The 18,089-nt window shown below is 44.0% G+C and overlaps 1 protein-coding gene across 9 annotated transcripts in view; it reads right to left on the bottom strand.

The window, feature by feature from the left end:
* The window catches only part of LOC126213063 (zinc finger protein 43-like), a 173,432-nt gene that overhangs the window by 126,905 nt on the left and 28,438 nt on the right, over nucleotides 1–18,089 (bottom strand). For 7 of the 9 annotated variants that reach the window (XM_049940642.1, XM_049940644.1, XM_049940643.1 and 4 more), the window contains exons 3-4: nucleotides 17,659–17,748; nucleotides 16,392–16,454 (exon numbers count right to left, since the gene is read on the bottom strand). In XM_049940642.1, the coding sequence (XP_049796599.1) occupies nucleotides 16,392–16,454; nucleotides 17,659–17,748 (153 nt within the window). The remainder of the gene's footprint in view (nucleotides 1–16,391; nucleotides 16,455–17,658; nucleotides 17,749–18,089) is intronic. The other 2 variants (XM_049940639.1, XM_049940640.1) reach the window with 1 other exon arrangement.

Consider the following 18,089-nt stretch of genomic DNA (forward strand, 5'->3'; position numbering starts at 1 on the left):
TGGAGGAGATGACCATGAGGCCTTCAGATACAGCTGATGTGGAGCTGGCAGAGGACGGTAGAATGCTAGTGAGAGGCCTGCATGGAGGACCTCCATGGATTCATAGTCTCCTTATCATTGGTTGTTTGAAGTCACAGTGATTCATTCTGTATTTCAGGTTCCTAAAACTTGATGGCGTAATATTGATCAGAGGTCTGTTTCCAGAATACTGATTACAAGAGCCAGTTTACTGGTAGCCCATTTGGGCAAGCTATCAGTAAGTTTGTTCCCAGGGATCCCAAAATGACCCAGACTCCAAACAATCATCACTGAGCATCCACATTGCTCAAGGGCATACTGGGAATACTGGTTAGCAATGACCATGGTATGCTGAGGGTAATACTGGTTGAAAGCTTTCAAACTGGTCAAGAGGTTGCTGAAGATGAAGGATCCACCAGTGGAGGAAAGGATATGCTTAAGAGCATGAGAGATGGCTACCAACTCTACAGCTTCTGGCAAGGAAAATTGGCGGTAGAGGGCCTCAGGAGGGACCGTGTCTTTACGACCTCACGATGGATCAAGAAAAAGCTGTGACCAATGGGTTTCCCACAGAGGTGTACGTGAGTGGGCCCAGAGGCGAGGTGGAGGAAGAAATAACTGGAGTTCAGAGGGGAGGGACAGGGTGTGGACTGCGATCAAAATCCCTGAACCAGGCCGCCATTATGGAAGATGGGTTTCCGTGTTTGGAAAGAGGGGATGATAGTTTGGTTGCTTAAGAGAGTTGCAAACATAGGTAGCATAACTGAGAAGCTGTTGTTGGCTCTTGATACACAATGAATGGACCCCAGCCTCCATAAATAATCTGTCCGCAGGACTAGTTCAAAAGGCTCCTGTAGCAAATGAAACACCACAGTGGTGCATCAGATCCTGTATACACAATGCTGAGGATGATTCCGAACCATATACCAGACTCCCATACCCAAGACAGAGTTGTATCATGGCTTTGTAAAGCTGCAGAAGGGTAGTGCACTCTGCACTTCCGCTGGTGTTACTCAGGTGATGAAGTGTACTGAGGTGTAACAAGCACTTTTACTTACACTGCAAAATACTGGGAATTCATGTCAACTAAGAAATATAGACCAGTCCTAAAAAACAATAAGTTCCTGCCACATTGAGTAGTTTGTCAGGAAGATTTAGTTCTGGCTGTGGATAAACCGTACGATGTTGACAGAAGACCATGACATGAGTCTTGGCAGCTGAAAACCAAATCCATGGGTGAGTGCCCATGACAGTATCTTTCCTATGGTGCCTTGCAGTCTACATTCAGTGGCACCCACACTAGAGGAGCAATAGTAAGAGGCCCAAATAGTCAGCATTAAGGCTGGCGATACTGATGACCTCACAGCTAGAGGTGACCATTGATGGCTTGCAGAAAGACAAGGACACACTGTACAGAGCCCTGCAGGAGTCCATTCTCTTGGGTATTAGGAGTGTTGTGGGAAGCACGGACTTGAACCCAGAACATACACTGTGACAGGACATTATAGATAAAAATTGGGAGTGGCTCCCACATAACCCACTCATGTAAGGCAGCAAGGATATGGCCTCACCTAGTGTCATACAGCTTTTGCAGGTCAAAGAAGATGTCAATAATGCATTGACATTGGGCAAAAGCTGATTGGCTGGCAGACTGCAGGCAAACCAGATCATTAGTAGTGGAACAGCCTTGGCGAAAGCCACACACCTGCCAGCTCACTGCACATTCAAGCAATTTATGGAGAACATTGGTGACACTTGCTGGGTGATAACTGCTCATCTCTAAAGGTGCTTACCCTGTTTCCACACTGTGACACAATGATGCTTTCTAATTGTTGCAATGGGAACTGGCCCTCACTCCAGATCCAGTTACAGATGGCAAGGATATGATGCTGACAATCCACTGATAGGTGCCTGATCATTTGGTTGTGGATATGACCTGGCCCTGGTGCTGTATCAGGACAGATGACTAGGACACTGATGAATTCCCACTCAATGAATGGAGCTTTATATAGCTTCAGGTGGCATGTAGTAAAAGATAGTTGCTTTTGCTCTACTCATTGCTTGCTAACATGAAAGACAGGTTGATAATTCTCAGATGCTGAGACTCAAGCATATGCAGAGAAAAATGTTTGGGAATGGTGTATGGGTCAGTGAAGACAGTGCAAATCCAAGGCAACAGCAGGTACACCTACTAGTGTCTGGTGTATGTAGAGAAATCTCATTTTAGGTCAAACCTGCAGAGGAGAGGTGGTCCGATGGTTGAAACATGCTGCTCCCAGCATTCTTGTTGGTAACATTTCATCAGATGGCATAACTGGGGATGAAGCCACTTAAAGTAAATAAGATGCTCCATCGATTGGTGCCACTTATGGTGCTGGAGAGCCTGCCTACTATTGCTAATGGCTTCTGCAATCTCTGATGATTGCCAAGGTGCTCTTTTTTTGTTTAGGGCACTCAACTACGAGGGTCATCAGTGCCCATTTACAAACGCTAGTGCACTAATAGTATAGAAAAATGCAAGAGGGCGACACCAGAATGTACTTGCAAAGCTGCAGATAAACAAAGTAAAAGAGTTAGATCTCTTTGGACAAGTCCGTCAATGTAATAAAACTAAGGACACGAGCAGCTCCTCGAGAGTCATCAGCTGAAGGTCCCTGTAAGATAGACAACACGAGAGTGAATAAAACGGGGACAGGACAATAAAATATGGCGCACCATCAATGGATGACCACAGGGGCACTGCGGGGCGGGGTCACCAGACAACAGGTAGCGGTGGCTAAAGCGGCAATGCCCTATCAGCAACTTGGCCAAAATGACCTCCTCTCGCCAGGAAGGGCATGACGAGGTCGTCCAAGCAGTTGGGATTGGTTTGATGCCCCGAAGCTTATTTTTATGGAGAGAGGACCAAGCCTCATGCCACAATGATGAAACGAGCCGACAAAGAACCCCACTAACATCAGTTGATGGGACACAAAAGGAAGCTGTCCGAGGCAGGAGGACAGCAGCCTTGGCGGCAGCATCTGCAGCTTCGTTCCCAGGCACACCAACATGGCTAGGAATCCACAAAAAAGGGACAAGTGCCAGTATCAGCATGGGACTGAAGGGACCGTTGAATTCGTTGCATGGGAGGGTGTTCCGAATATGGGTCACAGAGACTCTGAATGGCGCTCAAAGAATCAGAGCAAATGGCATAGGGAGGAAGACAATCACGGCAAATATACTGAACAGCCTGATAGACAGCAAAACGCTCAGCTGTAAAGCTTGAACACTGGTCAAGGAGCCGGTATTGAAAGGTATGAGCCCCAACGACAAAGGCACATCTGACGCCAGCAGTAGTCTTGGAGTCATCTTTGTACATAAAGACGTTATTAGTGAGCCTCGAACGAAGTTCGACAAACCTCGAGCCGTATACCGAATTTGTGGTCCTCTCCTTAGGGAGCGAGCTGAGTTCAAGGTGAATGCGAACCTGAGCCTGGAGCCAAGGTAGCGTCGGGCTCTCAGCCACTCGAAAAGTCGTAGGGAGGGTAAAATCAAGTTGCTGAAGCAGGCGACGAAAGCGAACTCCAGGAGGTAACAGGGCAGAGACATACAGCCCGTATTGGCAGTCGAGAGAGTCGTCAAAAAAGGAGAAATGTGATGGGTGGTCGGGCATTGACATCAGTCGGCAGGCGTACCGACAAAGCAACATATCGTACCGGTAGTTTAGTGGTAATTCGGCAGCTTCGGCAAACGGACTCTCAACAGGGCTGGTGTTGAATGCTCCAGTTGCCAGACGTAACCCCCGATGGTGGATAGAGTTTAGACCGCGTCAGATGGACGGCCGGGCAGGAGAGTATACAAAGCTCCCATAATCCAGGTTTGATCAGACAATGGACCGATATAAGGGAAGCAGGACCATTCGATCTGCTTCCCATGACATACCGCCGAAAACACTGAGGACATTTAGGGAACGGGTACAACGAGCAGCCAAGTAAGACATGTGGAGACCAGCAAAGTTCCTGTCAAATGTAAGACCTAAAAACTTTGTCTCCATAAATGGGAGAGCAATGAGACCTAGATGTAAGGATGGTGGAAGGAACTGTTTGTAACACCAGAAGTTCATACAGACCGTTTTCTCACCAGAAAAATGGAAACCGTTAGTGACACTCCAGGAATAAAGACGGTCTAGACAATGCTGAAGACAGTGCTCCAGGAGACATGTTCTCTGAGCGCTGCAGTAGATCGTAAAGTCGTCCACGAAAAGGGAGCCTGAAACGTCGGCTGGAAGGCAATCCATTATTGGATTGATAGCTATGGCAAAAAGGCCCACACTCAAAATGGAGCCCTGGGGCACCCCATTCTCCTGGCGAAAGGCATTTGACAAAACAGAACCCACATGTACTCTGAACATTCAATCCATTAAAAATACATTAATAAAAAGACGGAGGCAACCATGTAGGCCCCAAGTGTGCATGGTGCGGAGAATGCCTGCCCTCCAACAGGTGTCGTAAACCTTCTCCAAACCGAAGAACACAGCAACCGTCTGGCACTTACGCAAAAAGTTGTTCATAATTAAGGTCGACAAGGTAACTAGGTGGTCAACAGCAGAGCGGTGCCTACAAAAGCCACATTGGACATTGGTAAGGATGTGTCGAGATTCAAGGAGCCAAACCAATCGAGAATTTACCATGCACTCCAATACCTTGCAGACGCAGCTGGTAAGGGAGATGGGAACAACAATTGCTTCACGCCAGCGTGTGCAAACATGACCTTTAGTCCAGATGCGATTATACGCGCGAAGAAGAAAGCCTTTACCTGCAGGAGAAAGGTTCTTCAGCATCTGAATATGGATATCATCGGGCCCCGGAGCACAGGGTTGGGACCAGGTGACTGCACTTTCGAGTTCCCGCACGGTGAAGGTGGCATTGTAACTTTCATGATTCAAAGACTGGAAAGAAGGTGGCCGTGCCTCCTCTGCTTGTTTTCGGGGGAGGAAGGCACGGTGGTAATGGCAGAGCTCTAAACCTCCGTGAAAAAGCGGCCGCAGGCATTTGAGACATCCTCAGGATCCACAAGGACTTCATTCGCTACAGTCAGGCCAGAAATCAGGGAGTGGACCTTGGTGCCAGATAGCCAGCGCAGACCATCCAAGACAACTGGAGGAGGAGTAAAACTGTTGAATGAGCTGGTGAAAGCCACCCAGCAAGCCTTTTTGCTTTCTTTGATAACACAACGACATTGTGCACGGAGTCGTTTGTAACTGATGCAGTTCGCCACTCGTAGGGTGGCGTTGGAAGGTGCGTAAAGCATGTCACCAAGCACGAATAGCGGCACTGCATGCTGTAGTCCACCAGGGAACTGGGACTCGACGTGGAGAACAAGAAGTACAAGGGATGGAATATTTAGCAGCAGTGAGAATAACATCTGTGAGGTATGCGACCTGACTATCGCAGCTGGAGAAGTTTTGATCATGGAAGGTCGCCAGGGAGGTGAAAAGCCCCACAGTCGGCTTTGGAGATGTTCCAGCTAGTGGAACGTGTGATGCAGGAGATGGATTATGCAGGGGAAATGGTCGCTTGAGTATATGTCAGACAGAGCATAACACTCAAACCAATGTGCAAGTTGGATAGTGGATATTGAGAGGTCCAAGTGGGAATAGATATGCATTGCGTCCAAAAGGAAGGTAGGTGCACCAGTATTTAAGTAGACTAGATTGAGGTGGTTGAAAAGGTCTACCAAGAGGGAGCCACTGGGGCAGGATGCTGGAGAGCCCCAAAGGAGATGGTGGGCATTAAAGTCTCCAACCAACAAAAATAGTGTAGTAAGCTGAGCAATCAGTTGTATCATGTCTGCCTTAGTAAAGGCAGACAATGATGGAGTGTAAACAGTACAAATGGGAAATGTGAAAGTTGGGACAGTAATTAGGACTGCAACTGCCTGCAGATCTGTGTGCAATGTGATTGGATCGTAGTAGACATCATCCCGAACCAGCAACATGACCCCTCCATCAGCAGGAATACCTGCCACAGGGGGTAGGTCAAAAGACACAGAGGTATAGTGTGCAAGGTCAATACAATTGCATGGGCATAACTTCGTTTCTTGGAGACCTACGACAAGCAGGCAGTGCATTCGAAGGATCAATTTTAGTTCCTCTCGGTTGGACCGAATACCGCGAATGTTCCATTGAAGAAGTGCCATTATGAAAACGAAAAGAAAAAGAAGAAACAAGAAAGGGTCACCTCGATGGCCACTGAGGGCCTGGCTTCAAGGGAGCACTGCTGCTGCAATCGATAGGTGGTGAGTCATGGTCCATCAACTAAACAGTTGCGTCTGCCACCTTCCTGAGCTGGTCAGGAGGGGCAGCTTCCTACGGCGGTAAAAGGCCAGATGATCGGCTACCAGCGGTGCGGCCTGGCGAAGATGGAGAACTCTTTTCTATGAGCCTTCTTTGAAGAATTATGTTTTGTCGAAAGAACGGTTGATGGCTGTGAAGTTTGTGTACGCAAGAAAACTTCGCGTGTCGGTTCTTTCTTGAAGGTTCAAGCATCTAATTTAGAGGTCCTCGTCTTAGCAGTAGCAGATGTTTGAGCCTTAGGGTTGGTGGGAGGAAGAGGAGACGTTGATCGAGCGATCTTAGCACTGGCCGACCTGACGACCGAATCGTTAAATGTTAGATCGCATGTCTGTGTAGCTACCTCCCTGGTAGGCCTAGGAGAGGTGAGAATGGGAAGCACAGTGGGCTTTCTGCTATTGAACAACTTGCGAGAAGCTGAGGTTGACACCTTATCTTTTACTCGAATTTCCTGTACACTTTTCTCATCTTTGTAGACAGGGCAGTCGCGAGAGGAGGCAGCATGGTCGCCCATACAATTGGTGCAACGAGGGGATGGAGGTGGACAGTCACCCTCATGGGAGTCCCTGCTACAGGTAACGCATTTAGCTGGATTTGAACAAGACTGCCGTGTATGGTTAAACTGCTGACATTGGTAACACCTTGTAGGGATGGGTACATACGGCTGAACAGAAATGATCTCATAACCCACTTTAATTCGTTAAGGTAATTGCACTTTGTCAAATGTCAGAAATATGGTTTGGGTCGGTATGAGATCCTTGTCGCCCCCTTCCATGACCTGATGGATGGCCATCACTCCCTGATCAGAGAGGAAAGACAGAATCTCCTCATCTGTTAGTCCATCGAGTGACCTGGTATACACCACGCCACGCGACGTGACGAATTCAAGGTGCGGTGGGCCTCCACCCGTACAGGAAATGTGTGTAAGAGAGTGGCTCAAAGTAATTTTTGGGCCTGGAAGGCTCTCTCTGGCATCAACAGCAAGGTACCGTTGCACAACCGAGTACAAGATTTCACTGGTCCTGCAATTGCATCTACACCCTTCTGAAGGACGAAAGGGTTGACTGTTGAGAGATCGTGACTGCCAGATCTGGTGACAACAAGAAACTTTGGTGCTGGTGGTAGAATTTTTGGAACAGGAGTCACATCTAGCTTTCTTTTTTGGGCAAAAGACAGGGAAGAAGAAGAAGAAGAAAAATCTATTGCAGATGAATCCCCCATGATTGCCAGCGTCTCCGATGGTGTGCTCCTTCCTTGTGGGCCCCTCTCATAGGGCACTTCTGCCTTAGGTGATTGTTCACACCTCAGGTCACACCTCCTGAGAAATGGACGGAGGGACCAATTGGCATGTTCGGACGGTAACAGCTCAGGCAATCACCCCTCCCTAGGCCTGTCCTTTACCAGGGGGTACGTGCGTGCCTTCCATGTTTACCCAGGGCAGGGAATTACGCGTTACCCTGTCACCAGCTATGCGTGATAACGCGTGGGTCGGCCTTCAGACACGCACAGGGAGGAAAGGAGAGAGAGAGAGAGAGAGAGAGAGAGAGAGAGAGAGAGAGAGAGAGAGAGAGACAGACAGAGAGAGACAGACAGAGAGAGAGAGAATCTCAAACGCCGAAGCGGAGAATAAGATTCCGAGAAGAAGACAAGGAGAATAGGGCAAGGAGAATGAGGCAGAGATAGAAGTGCATGAAAGCAAGGAGAAGAGTGAACGTAGGGAAAGACCAATAGAGGAAAAAAGTGTGATGATAGAGAAAAACAAAGGAAACAGGATCCTGGAGTTTTCAAATGTCCATCTCCGGACGAAAGCTCGATACATTACTCCCAAGAAGAGGGAGTGTGAAGGGGAGGTAAGGGGGGGGGAGAAGGATCGGGGATGGGGAAGGGGGTAGGGCAGCGCGGAAAGGAAGGAGAACTGCACTAGCTCAGGGCCCCGTGCTCGCCACGCACGTATCCACGAAAGAGTTCTAGACCCCTTGGGGTAAGGTACTCTGTTGTCAGAGCTGGCCTGTGGAACAGAGGATTGCTAAATCAGCTGGCAAATGAAAGGCTGTAATTATATTCCGGGATTCCTTGTTGATGCCTCCATGCGGCGGGGAGACCAGACCGACAGCAAAGGCAAAAGCACTCCAGTCACCCATGTTGAGAGCCCATCTGGGTATGCATCCAGGGCAATGATGCTGGGGGAGGGACAGGAAGATTGTGGATTGGTCACTACCACACAGGTTGTCATGAACTCCCCAGTGGATGGATGGGAGAAACCAAGGGCTGCAAATAAAAAGGTTAATGACCAAGAAACTTCGTGTGCCATGTCAAAATGTGAGGGGGTATCAGTATTTAAGAGGCAAAGAAAGTTGTGCCAGTCAGCCTCTAAGGTCCTTATGATGGCCAGTGATCATGGTTAAAGCTCACAAAGGGTTATATGTATTGAAATTGCCCAAGATTAGGAAAGATGGGGGAGCTGAGAAACCAATGCAAACAATATCTCATGAGATGCTTTATCATCAGAAGGGAGGTACACACTGCAGATAGTACTATGCCGAAATGCACTTACATGAACAGCCACAGCCTCCAAAGCTGTATCAAGAGGCAAAAGTTTGATATACAGAGTATCCAAAACATATGTGCGAACTCCTTTCTGAGTACCATTGTGTGGTTCAAACTAGGGTCTCAGGGGTTGCTGGAATCTCTGCCTTGGCCACACGAGTTGAACAGGTCAGATCTGCTAGTATGGGGGGTCCTCTGGAAGGTCCTCCTCCTCTAAACACTTTTCTTGTCTTTTCTCTCCTTACAGAATTTCGATGATACCAATGGCTTCTCTGAACCAGTTTCAGGCAAAGATGATCATGAAGCACTGCGACCAACAGTTTGTGGTTCTTTCAGCCACTTGCTGGTGTCCAGTTGATAAGTGCAACCCAGGGAAGGAAGTGTCCCCAAGGACACCTTCCTGGCAAGAGAAGCCAGAAGAAGCTTATTCATCTCAGGCTGGGAGGTGGGGTCAAATGTCCCTGGTGGATGGAAAGCTATCACTCCCAAAGCAGGCATGGAAAAAGCAGCAAAAGGGGATCCCCCAAATGATAAGGGGGGCAAGGATGGTTCAGTGGCCCTGAAGGCCCACAACAGAAAGAGTAACAGGCAAGAGTACCACCAGCAAAGTGGAAATGTCTTTGTAGCTGTAGCATATGACATTGTGTACATGCTGGGGGCAAATGCTTGCACGTCCTTTTGGCCTCTTTGTCAGTTGGTTTGTCCTGAGTCTTGTATTCTTGTTTCTTCTTCCCTCTCTAGAAAACAGTGTAATCTGGTGAGCACAAAGTATGGTGCTTTCCACAGTCGACACAGATGGGGGGAGAGGCACACGGGGCATTTGCCGGTGATACTCATCCACAGTCTCTACAGATGAGGTTAGTGATGCAATGCAAAGATGTGCCCAAATTCCAGCACTTTAAGCACCACAGGGAGGGGAGGGAAGAGATCTACGATTTCACATCACATCAGTATACCACCACCTTGACCTTTTCAGCCTAAAAGGCCCTGGGGGGGGGGGGGGGGAGGAGACATGGAGTGAAAGGTAATGGCGGTCGAGGAGGTTAGAATTGGAGTACTTGCATACCCAGGTGAAGCCAAGAAGTCCACTAGTTTTCCTTAAATAAGACTTCCTTCATTCTGAAAAACAATGCCATATCATTATTGTAGAAAATGTAAGACATGTAAGATATCATGACAAGTTTCTGCTTCTTTCCAGTGTCACAGTCACGGTAGTGATGTGGTGAATTATGGATGCTATGTAAGTTACAAATTTAATTCTCTTACAATTGAATGTAATTGTGAATTTGTCCTAAATCTTTACAAATAAATATAATCGTTTTGCTTGCACCCCTAGCAATCCTTCAGAAGTCACAGAAAACAACTCACATATTCCATCTGGACACTCACTGTCATTGTCCTAGGAACCCAAAACTAAAGAAAAATTTTCCATGATAATGAACAGGCACAAGGAATGGCCTTTGATGTAAAAAGCAGTGACCACTTGTTTTATGTGCAGTAGAGTACAAATTCACAGCTGGTTTACTCTCCACTTTGACTAGTCAAATGGTGGAATGATGCAGTCACACTCTTAGAACAATTATAGCTGTCAGTGAATATCTATGCAAGCCACCAAAGTTAAGATTACAGCAATTTTCCTCTTGTTACATCCCTATTTGTTCTTCCATGATTTTTCTGAAATCTCTACCTGATAGATGAACTTTCTCTGCATCCACCATATCCAGTATCTCAAATGTATTCCTATAAAAGCAGTGGCATAACAAATTATGTTTTTGGACCACTCAACTGAAAGATTTTCATGGCATTTGCTGAAAAAAAAACTAATTGAGTGGTACAATGTAAGCAGAAAAAATACAGCACTTCTGCAGTTGCAGTGTTAGCAGGTGCATAAATATATTTGTGTTAATTTCCTTTTACTGTATCTTTCTGTGTGGAAACCAATATTGTAAGCTTTTCTCTATCTGTATCTGTATTTAGCATTTCCTTGTTTGTGGGAATGTGAGAGCCTTGCACTCATTTACTAATTTCGTAGTTCATCTTAACCCTGCTGTAGCTGCCACTGCAATGTGACTTAGACAAGCACCTGTTGAAAACTTAGCTCAGAGGGGGAGCAGGGGGGTTGGGGGGGGGGGGGGAGGACATCACCAGTGTGACTTACAAGTGGACAAAAGTACATTTAACATTCTGGCAGTGAATGTTCTCAAAACAACAGAGCCACATATGAGAAGCAGAGTCACTGCCAGGTAATCAGTTTGAAAGCTACAATCTTCGCGATAACATGGAAGTGAAAAGTGACCAACTGCATTATTGGTTATTACCACAGACTTCAGTCAGCATTGTGCTTAGTGATATTAGAAATATGGGGAACATGGCGGAGAGTGTTTTAGTGCTAAGTGTACCTGTGTTGAATTTTTCATTGCGAATAAAGCGTTTATTCGAGCATAATTTGCATCTAATTTACCTACATCATAACAATATAATAAAATGGATTGCTATGTAATAAAGAAAAAAGTAGAAACATCTGATGATTCTAGTCACCATTCAGCCGCAAAAACCCCATCAGATGTAAAGGCGGAGCCCAGCATTTCGTCGAAAGTGCCACAACGAAGTTCATCGACCAATTCCTTTAATCACACAGATATTGGCAATTAATAGGATGTATCACCATCAGGATATTACTGATGATATAAAACACAAGCTTCTCACAGCTCCAAGGAAACCTGGAAACGGTTGTCTTTCCTAGGTCTAAGCACAACAAGGAAGGGCGGATTGAATCTAGACAAGTGCATGATAATCATTTTAAACAGTATCCACGACTGGTGTTCTCCCAAGTTAAAAAGGGACTTCTTTGCATTAACTGTTCACTTTTTGTGAATAATAAAATGGCTGGAGGAAAGAAATCCATTATCACCAAAAAACTTGTGACTGAACCACTAACAAAGTTTGCCAAACTTACTGGTAAAGATGGTGACCTTGAGACTCACTCTCAACTAAAGTACCATGTTGGAGCATCAACAGATGCAAAATTAAATTGCTACACTAGGAATGCAAACTTCATGCCATAAATCCATTAGAGAAAACAGAGAACATCTTGTACCTATAATAAAAACAATCATATTTCATGGAAAGCAAAATATTCCCCTGCGTGGTCATACAGATGATGGGAGTCTACTAGAAAACAATAATGATCGTGAAAGTATAGTGAGTAACACGGGAAACTTTAGAGCTCTTGTAAGATTTAGAATTGACGTTGGAGAGTTGCAACTAAACCATCACCTTGAGACCAATAAAGCAAATGCCACTTACATACGTAAAACATCGTGTAAGGAACTTAATTCATGCTGTGAAACTGTGATGTTATCGAGATTACTGGAGGAAATCAAAGATTCTCATTATTACAGCATAATCTTCGATGACGCTACGGACATAGAACACACTCCCCAACTGAGTTTAGCTGCAAGATATGTTGATGGCGATGGCAAATTACACAAAAGATTTTTGAGTTTCATTGACATCAATAAAGACAAGGATTGTAGTGGAAGACGATGAACCTCAAGTGTGTCAAGATGAAGAGCGTAGCATTACTGGTGAAGTATAGGTACTACAATTCTAAGGAGAATGGGAAGCCTTTCTCTGTCCCTGCGGAACTGTGTGGGTATAGGCTGTGACGGTTGTTCAGTTAATATGTCAGAATCAAAAGGAGCTGTGGCTACAATAAAAAAGAAAGCTATCAACGTGGAAGTAGCACCATATCGAAGTCATCAGATCAGTTCAACCTCACTGCCTCTCGCAGCTGCGAAGTTACAAGTGTGAGAAACTCACCTGGTACTATTGAAGTAGTAGTATCGTTCTTTACAGTGTCTAGCAACCCTCCCCATTTATGTAAATTAATGCCCACAGACAACCCAAGTCTCTACTTCCTTTGTCCCCTCAGTCATTGTGGCTGCAGGATCAAAATACTGTATGTCCCCTTGAACATGTTCAAAAGAATAGACAACACATGCATATTTGATGTGTGAAGATTGGATATGAATAAAACTTTATTTTGCAGTGATAGTGACTCCTTCCATTTATGTTTAACCAACAAAATGTAACTTTACTTAGGGCTAACCTTTCATGACCTCGTTTAGTCAAAAATCTCTGCTCCTTGAATGTAGCATTATTGAGCACCCAAATTCTGGCTGAAACTACACCCATAGCAATCAAAACCAATTAGCATGTATGCCTTACGTTACCGTTACTTAAAACAAAGATTAAGCGAGTACTTTATTCGACTGCTAACAACACCATAATTTAATTGCTGTTGTTTCAGAATCAAGATACATATGTAGCGCTTCCCTCACCCTCCTCCTCCCCCTCTCTTTTTTGATTACATTCCTTCCATGTCTTTGTAGTCAAAAGGTGCAATCCCATATTTTAGTAACTTTAAAGTGTATACGCGGTCTGTTACATAGCTTAATTCTTTTGAATGAACAACTACACAGTGCAGTAATGCATTAGCCTCCACTGGTGAAACGTCAGAACAATAGCAAGTTAGAAATATTGCTTTCTCTGTGTGTTTTATAGTTAATTCTTGAATAGTAGTGCTGGAATGGACATAACGTGTGCACGCTGTGTGCAGATGGAGGAGCTGACCTCAGCTAAAGAGCAGCTGAAGATGCTTTTTCCCATGTTCAGCAGCATTCAGGCTGCTGCTTACTGTAGTAGCAGTGGCCAAGAATCTGACAAGTCAGATGGGATGCCTAAGGTGCCACCTTTTTGCCCAATGGCTCTGCTGTCAAGACACCTTGTGGTGTACCTAATGTGGCAGAGTTATCCTCATCAAATGGTGAGGGATGGGTGGTAACTGTTAGCACTGAAGCAGAGAGTGAATATGAAGGCTGGCCTCACCCACTGATCCTGTGAGTGGACTGGCAGGTGTTCATTCACCAGGGTCCAAACAGCAACAAGTGGGGAGGGAACTGCTTGTTAATCAGGAGCTCCAACATTAAATTCATTATGGAACTCCTTGGGGAAATGGTGTCCAGGACTGGAAATGCATCCTACTTTTACTGAATATGTCTGCCAGGGAGCCTCATCCGAGATGTGGAGAATGTCCTGCCTGTGGCTATCAAACATGCAGGGTGCGGCTGTCTCCAAGTTGTGGCTCATGTTGGCACCAATAATGCCTGTCATCTGGGTTCTGATGTGATCTTCAGTTTATATGGACAAGTGGCACAAATGGCGAACAGCCCCTGAGCCACACATGGAGTGCTTGCAGTACACAGTTTGTATCAGCATTTCCAGAATTGGTTCGAGTCCTTTGGTTTGAAGTGAGCGGAGGGTCTCAACCAAAGGTTCATTGATTCTTTGACTGTCCCGACTGCAGACTGCTAGACATGTGTGGAGAATTGGAGGAATACTTGATGGGTCTGGGATGCACTACACAAAGCAAGCTTTTTTAGGCTAGGCAATAGTTTGAGGTCCTCTGATGAATGCACGCTAGACAGTGCGGAGATACAGAAAACAGACTGAATAAAAAGTAAAGACCATACTACCATCAAAATATTGAACAGTAAATTCTTGATGTATTTGTAGTTCCTGAATGTAATGCCCTCCAAGAAAATTGTAATCTTCAAAATACTCTTGGAACAAAGCTGGCTGAAACCTTGAGCAGAAACCCTAGAAACATTTAGCAAGCCATGGAATGTACACTGAAAAGACAGATGACACACCTCTGGGATGGTAGCGTCAGAAGAGTGGAAGGGAGACAAAGGGCAAGAATGAATATGGATGAAATTTGTGCAATAAATGAAAGCCTATGCTATTGGTGGTAAAGCCCAAACAGTAGTGAAAGTAGGATTCTCAGACTCGATAATATTTTTATCTTGCCAACATATAACTAAAGTTAAAATACTTTTTGCCACAAATAAGTAGGCACTTATGCAAACATTCATTTTCATTCCATATGTTGTGTGTGTTAGCTATGACTGTTGGACACCAGCACAAGAGAAGGTACTTGGCAATGGCAGGTACTTCACACCTATCAATTTGTACCATTCAGTTCTAATGTATCTTACTGTTTTCATGTAATTTAAGGCATAAAGTAATGACTAACTGCATAGCAGAAGGGCTGTGTCATTGAAAGGCACATCAACTTTGCTAGCTTTCCCACAGATACTGCTTCAGAACTATGGTGTCATTTTACAGGCTGACTGCATTGTGGCAGCACTGTGAATAAGCAGACTCAATAGCTTCACATGACCAGTAGTTATGGGATCCATTTCCATTCTTGCAGATGAATTTTTTTTTTTTTCAAGAACCATCATACAGAATCACAAAATCATTCAAGAAGATTTTTACACCAACTAGGTATGTCTGTAGTTTTGCACATATTTACTGTGACTTTTCTAACAAACTGGACTGACCTCTGTCTTTTTCTATACATGCGACAAACCACTGTTCCAAAAATGAACAATTCGGATGGCAGAGAGGGGCCAGTTCAGCAACATTTTTTGTGTAACTGAATTTGCTAACTACACTTTGTCATGTGGGTCTTTTCTGTCTGTAATTCAGTTACTCACCATATACTTTTTCAGTGTGTGATTTACAGACCATTTAACATTTGCAAATATTTCTCTATGTAAATCATACTGGAAGTAAATGATATTCACTCATTGCCTACATGGGATGCTAACAACTACTAGCCCTGCTCTTTCTAGAAAATCTATTCAACTAGCCTCCTTGAAAGATTCAGTAACTTCATTTACTATTGTTGCACTGGCATCATGATCACTAACCCCTCTGTGCACTAATACCGTCTGTGAGGACATGCCTGTTCATAGTTACAAGGTCTGAAGTATCATAATTTTGTGTCGGCTACTATACTAGCAGCTTATCACAGCTTTCAGAAAACTGCTCAAAAGTACTTCACAAGACTGCCTGGCCGCAACACCTGCAGTGTATGCACAGACGTCTTAGTCTCTACTCAGTGGGTTATGATCACCTACCTTTTCTGCACTACTTTGTGTAGATTTTCCTTGAATAATTCTGTAACTGTCATAGCAGTATCACATGGCAAATAAAAACATACAATGCTGGAGTTCACATACATGGAACTATGAAGAGAACTACTCATTAAAACAGGAAACCATAGCTTGAAACTTGGGACTTGGTACCAATTTTCATATAACTTCATCAATGCAATCTCACGTAATTCTTATTTGTGCTTATAATGTAAAGAAGCAATTCTACGAACTCACAAGCTAAACTACTTCAACTGCTCAAAGGCAATGTTTAAATCCATATGGGTATACTGTAACAAAATGTTCTACTTTACCTGTTTCCTCATTTCCAACCTGTGGCATACTATAATACCTTAAGTCTTGTCATCTTTACCTTAAAGTAAACACAGGACTGCTAAAGTGAATACACACACAATTGATAACCAGCTCATTATTTTCACCACAACTCAGCAATGATTAATTCCATGTGGTCATATAAATTCTATAATTACCTCTTTATTCACACCCTCCTCCAACTCTTCTTTTACATTCATGCTGAATGGGTAAACTTGGGCCTGTGGTAAAAATAACAAACTGTAATTAATACATTTAAGCAGTCACAGTCCTCCCATATTATATAAAATGTATAACATATATGAAGCCCAACCGTCATACTTCCTAACAACTAAATAGTAGTTCTGGTTAATTGTTAACTTTTGAGTTCGAAATTCTTGGTGAAGAGTTCACTATGGTATATTTCAATGGGAGGCAGCAAAAATTTTTAAGACTGATTAATGACAACACCTTTGAAAATTCATTACGATCTTCAACTTCAGCCTTCTTCCTATGCCATTGTTTTCAATCATATTTTCTAGCTTCATTATCTTCATATGCATATAATGGTAGTGTAATCAAATAAAATAACACAGCTACTACCTCAAACAATGAAATCAATGTTGTTCATATCAAACGACACAATATAGTGTACATCAACTGTGTGGGGAAGCAGGAACTGGACTGTGAAGTGCCACATCACTCATACTACTATTACGATCAGAATCATAAAATGTCTGGAACAGTTACATCAAAACTGTTTGTTTCACAGAATGCTTATTTATGATAAAATTATTAAAAAACCACACACACCCTACCTTGGCACACTACTTACTACTTTTCTAACTTCATTAATTCCTTTTGGTGGGACAAGTACATTTCTAACAGTAAAAAAAGAAGAGCGTAGGCTACAGACAGGCTGAACCAGCCCTATTCTATGGATCGGAACTATGGGTTTTACTTGCTGATCTCAAAAGAAGACAAAGTTCTAGAAAGATTACTTATGGAGCAGCACCAGCATATCAAGACTGAAAAACCCATAATGTCAAAGAAAGTGCTGGAATGAGAACAAATGAAACAGTGATAGCATAGGAAGAAAATCATTAAACTGATAACATCTGTTGAGGATGTTAGATAATTAGCAGCCAAAAAATAATTTTTGATTGGAAGTCACCTTACTGATAGAAATAAAGTGGATCAATTAACTTTCAGAAAGAGCATATCAACAAAATAATAATGAAGCAACATGGTGTATGCGAAGAGGATGCCTTGAAGAGAGATCCTGGGCAGGAGATAGAAAGAATACAGCAACATCATGTTATTAATTGATCTTTCTATTAATTAACTGCCTACAATAATACTAACATACTAGTACAAATAATATGATTTTATTATTATTACTATCTGAGCCATGACAGGCTCCCTCTTTGACTTCCTGCCCCGCACCTGGTGTATGTCATTTCTTTCCCTTGGAGCTTGTGGCGCCATGAAGTATGGTACAGACGCGCAGGGTACATCGCAGTATCTGGCATTCATCTGAAATTGATAGACTGGAGTGACTGGTAGTCCTTTAAAAGTTCTGTCGAGTTAATAGTTGCAGGCTCAAGCGTTAACAAAAGATGGAACTTTGGTGTGGTCTTGGCTATCTGTATTTGCTGTTGGTTGTTCTCTGTGGAAGTCACATTATGCAAGGAGCTTTCTCATCCACAAAACTGCTTGATTTAGATTGTGTTGCACGACTTAATACTTTGTGGCATTGCCTTGGAAGGGGTTAGGGTAATGTCCCACAGCCAGACAAGTTTCTTATTGCTATTAAATTCCTCATGTTCAGCAGTGGATTCTATGATTTGGTAATCCTGAACACCATTTTAAGTGTG

The sequence above is a fragment of the Schistocerca nitens genome, chromosome 11 (assembly GCF_023898315.1).
Source record: "Schistocerca nitens isolate TAMUIC-IGC-003100 chromosome 11, iqSchNite1.1, whole genome shotgun sequence".
In the NCBI taxonomy this organism is placed as follows: Eukaryota; Metazoa; Arthropoda; class Insecta; order Orthoptera; family Acrididae; genus Schistocerca; species Schistocerca nitens.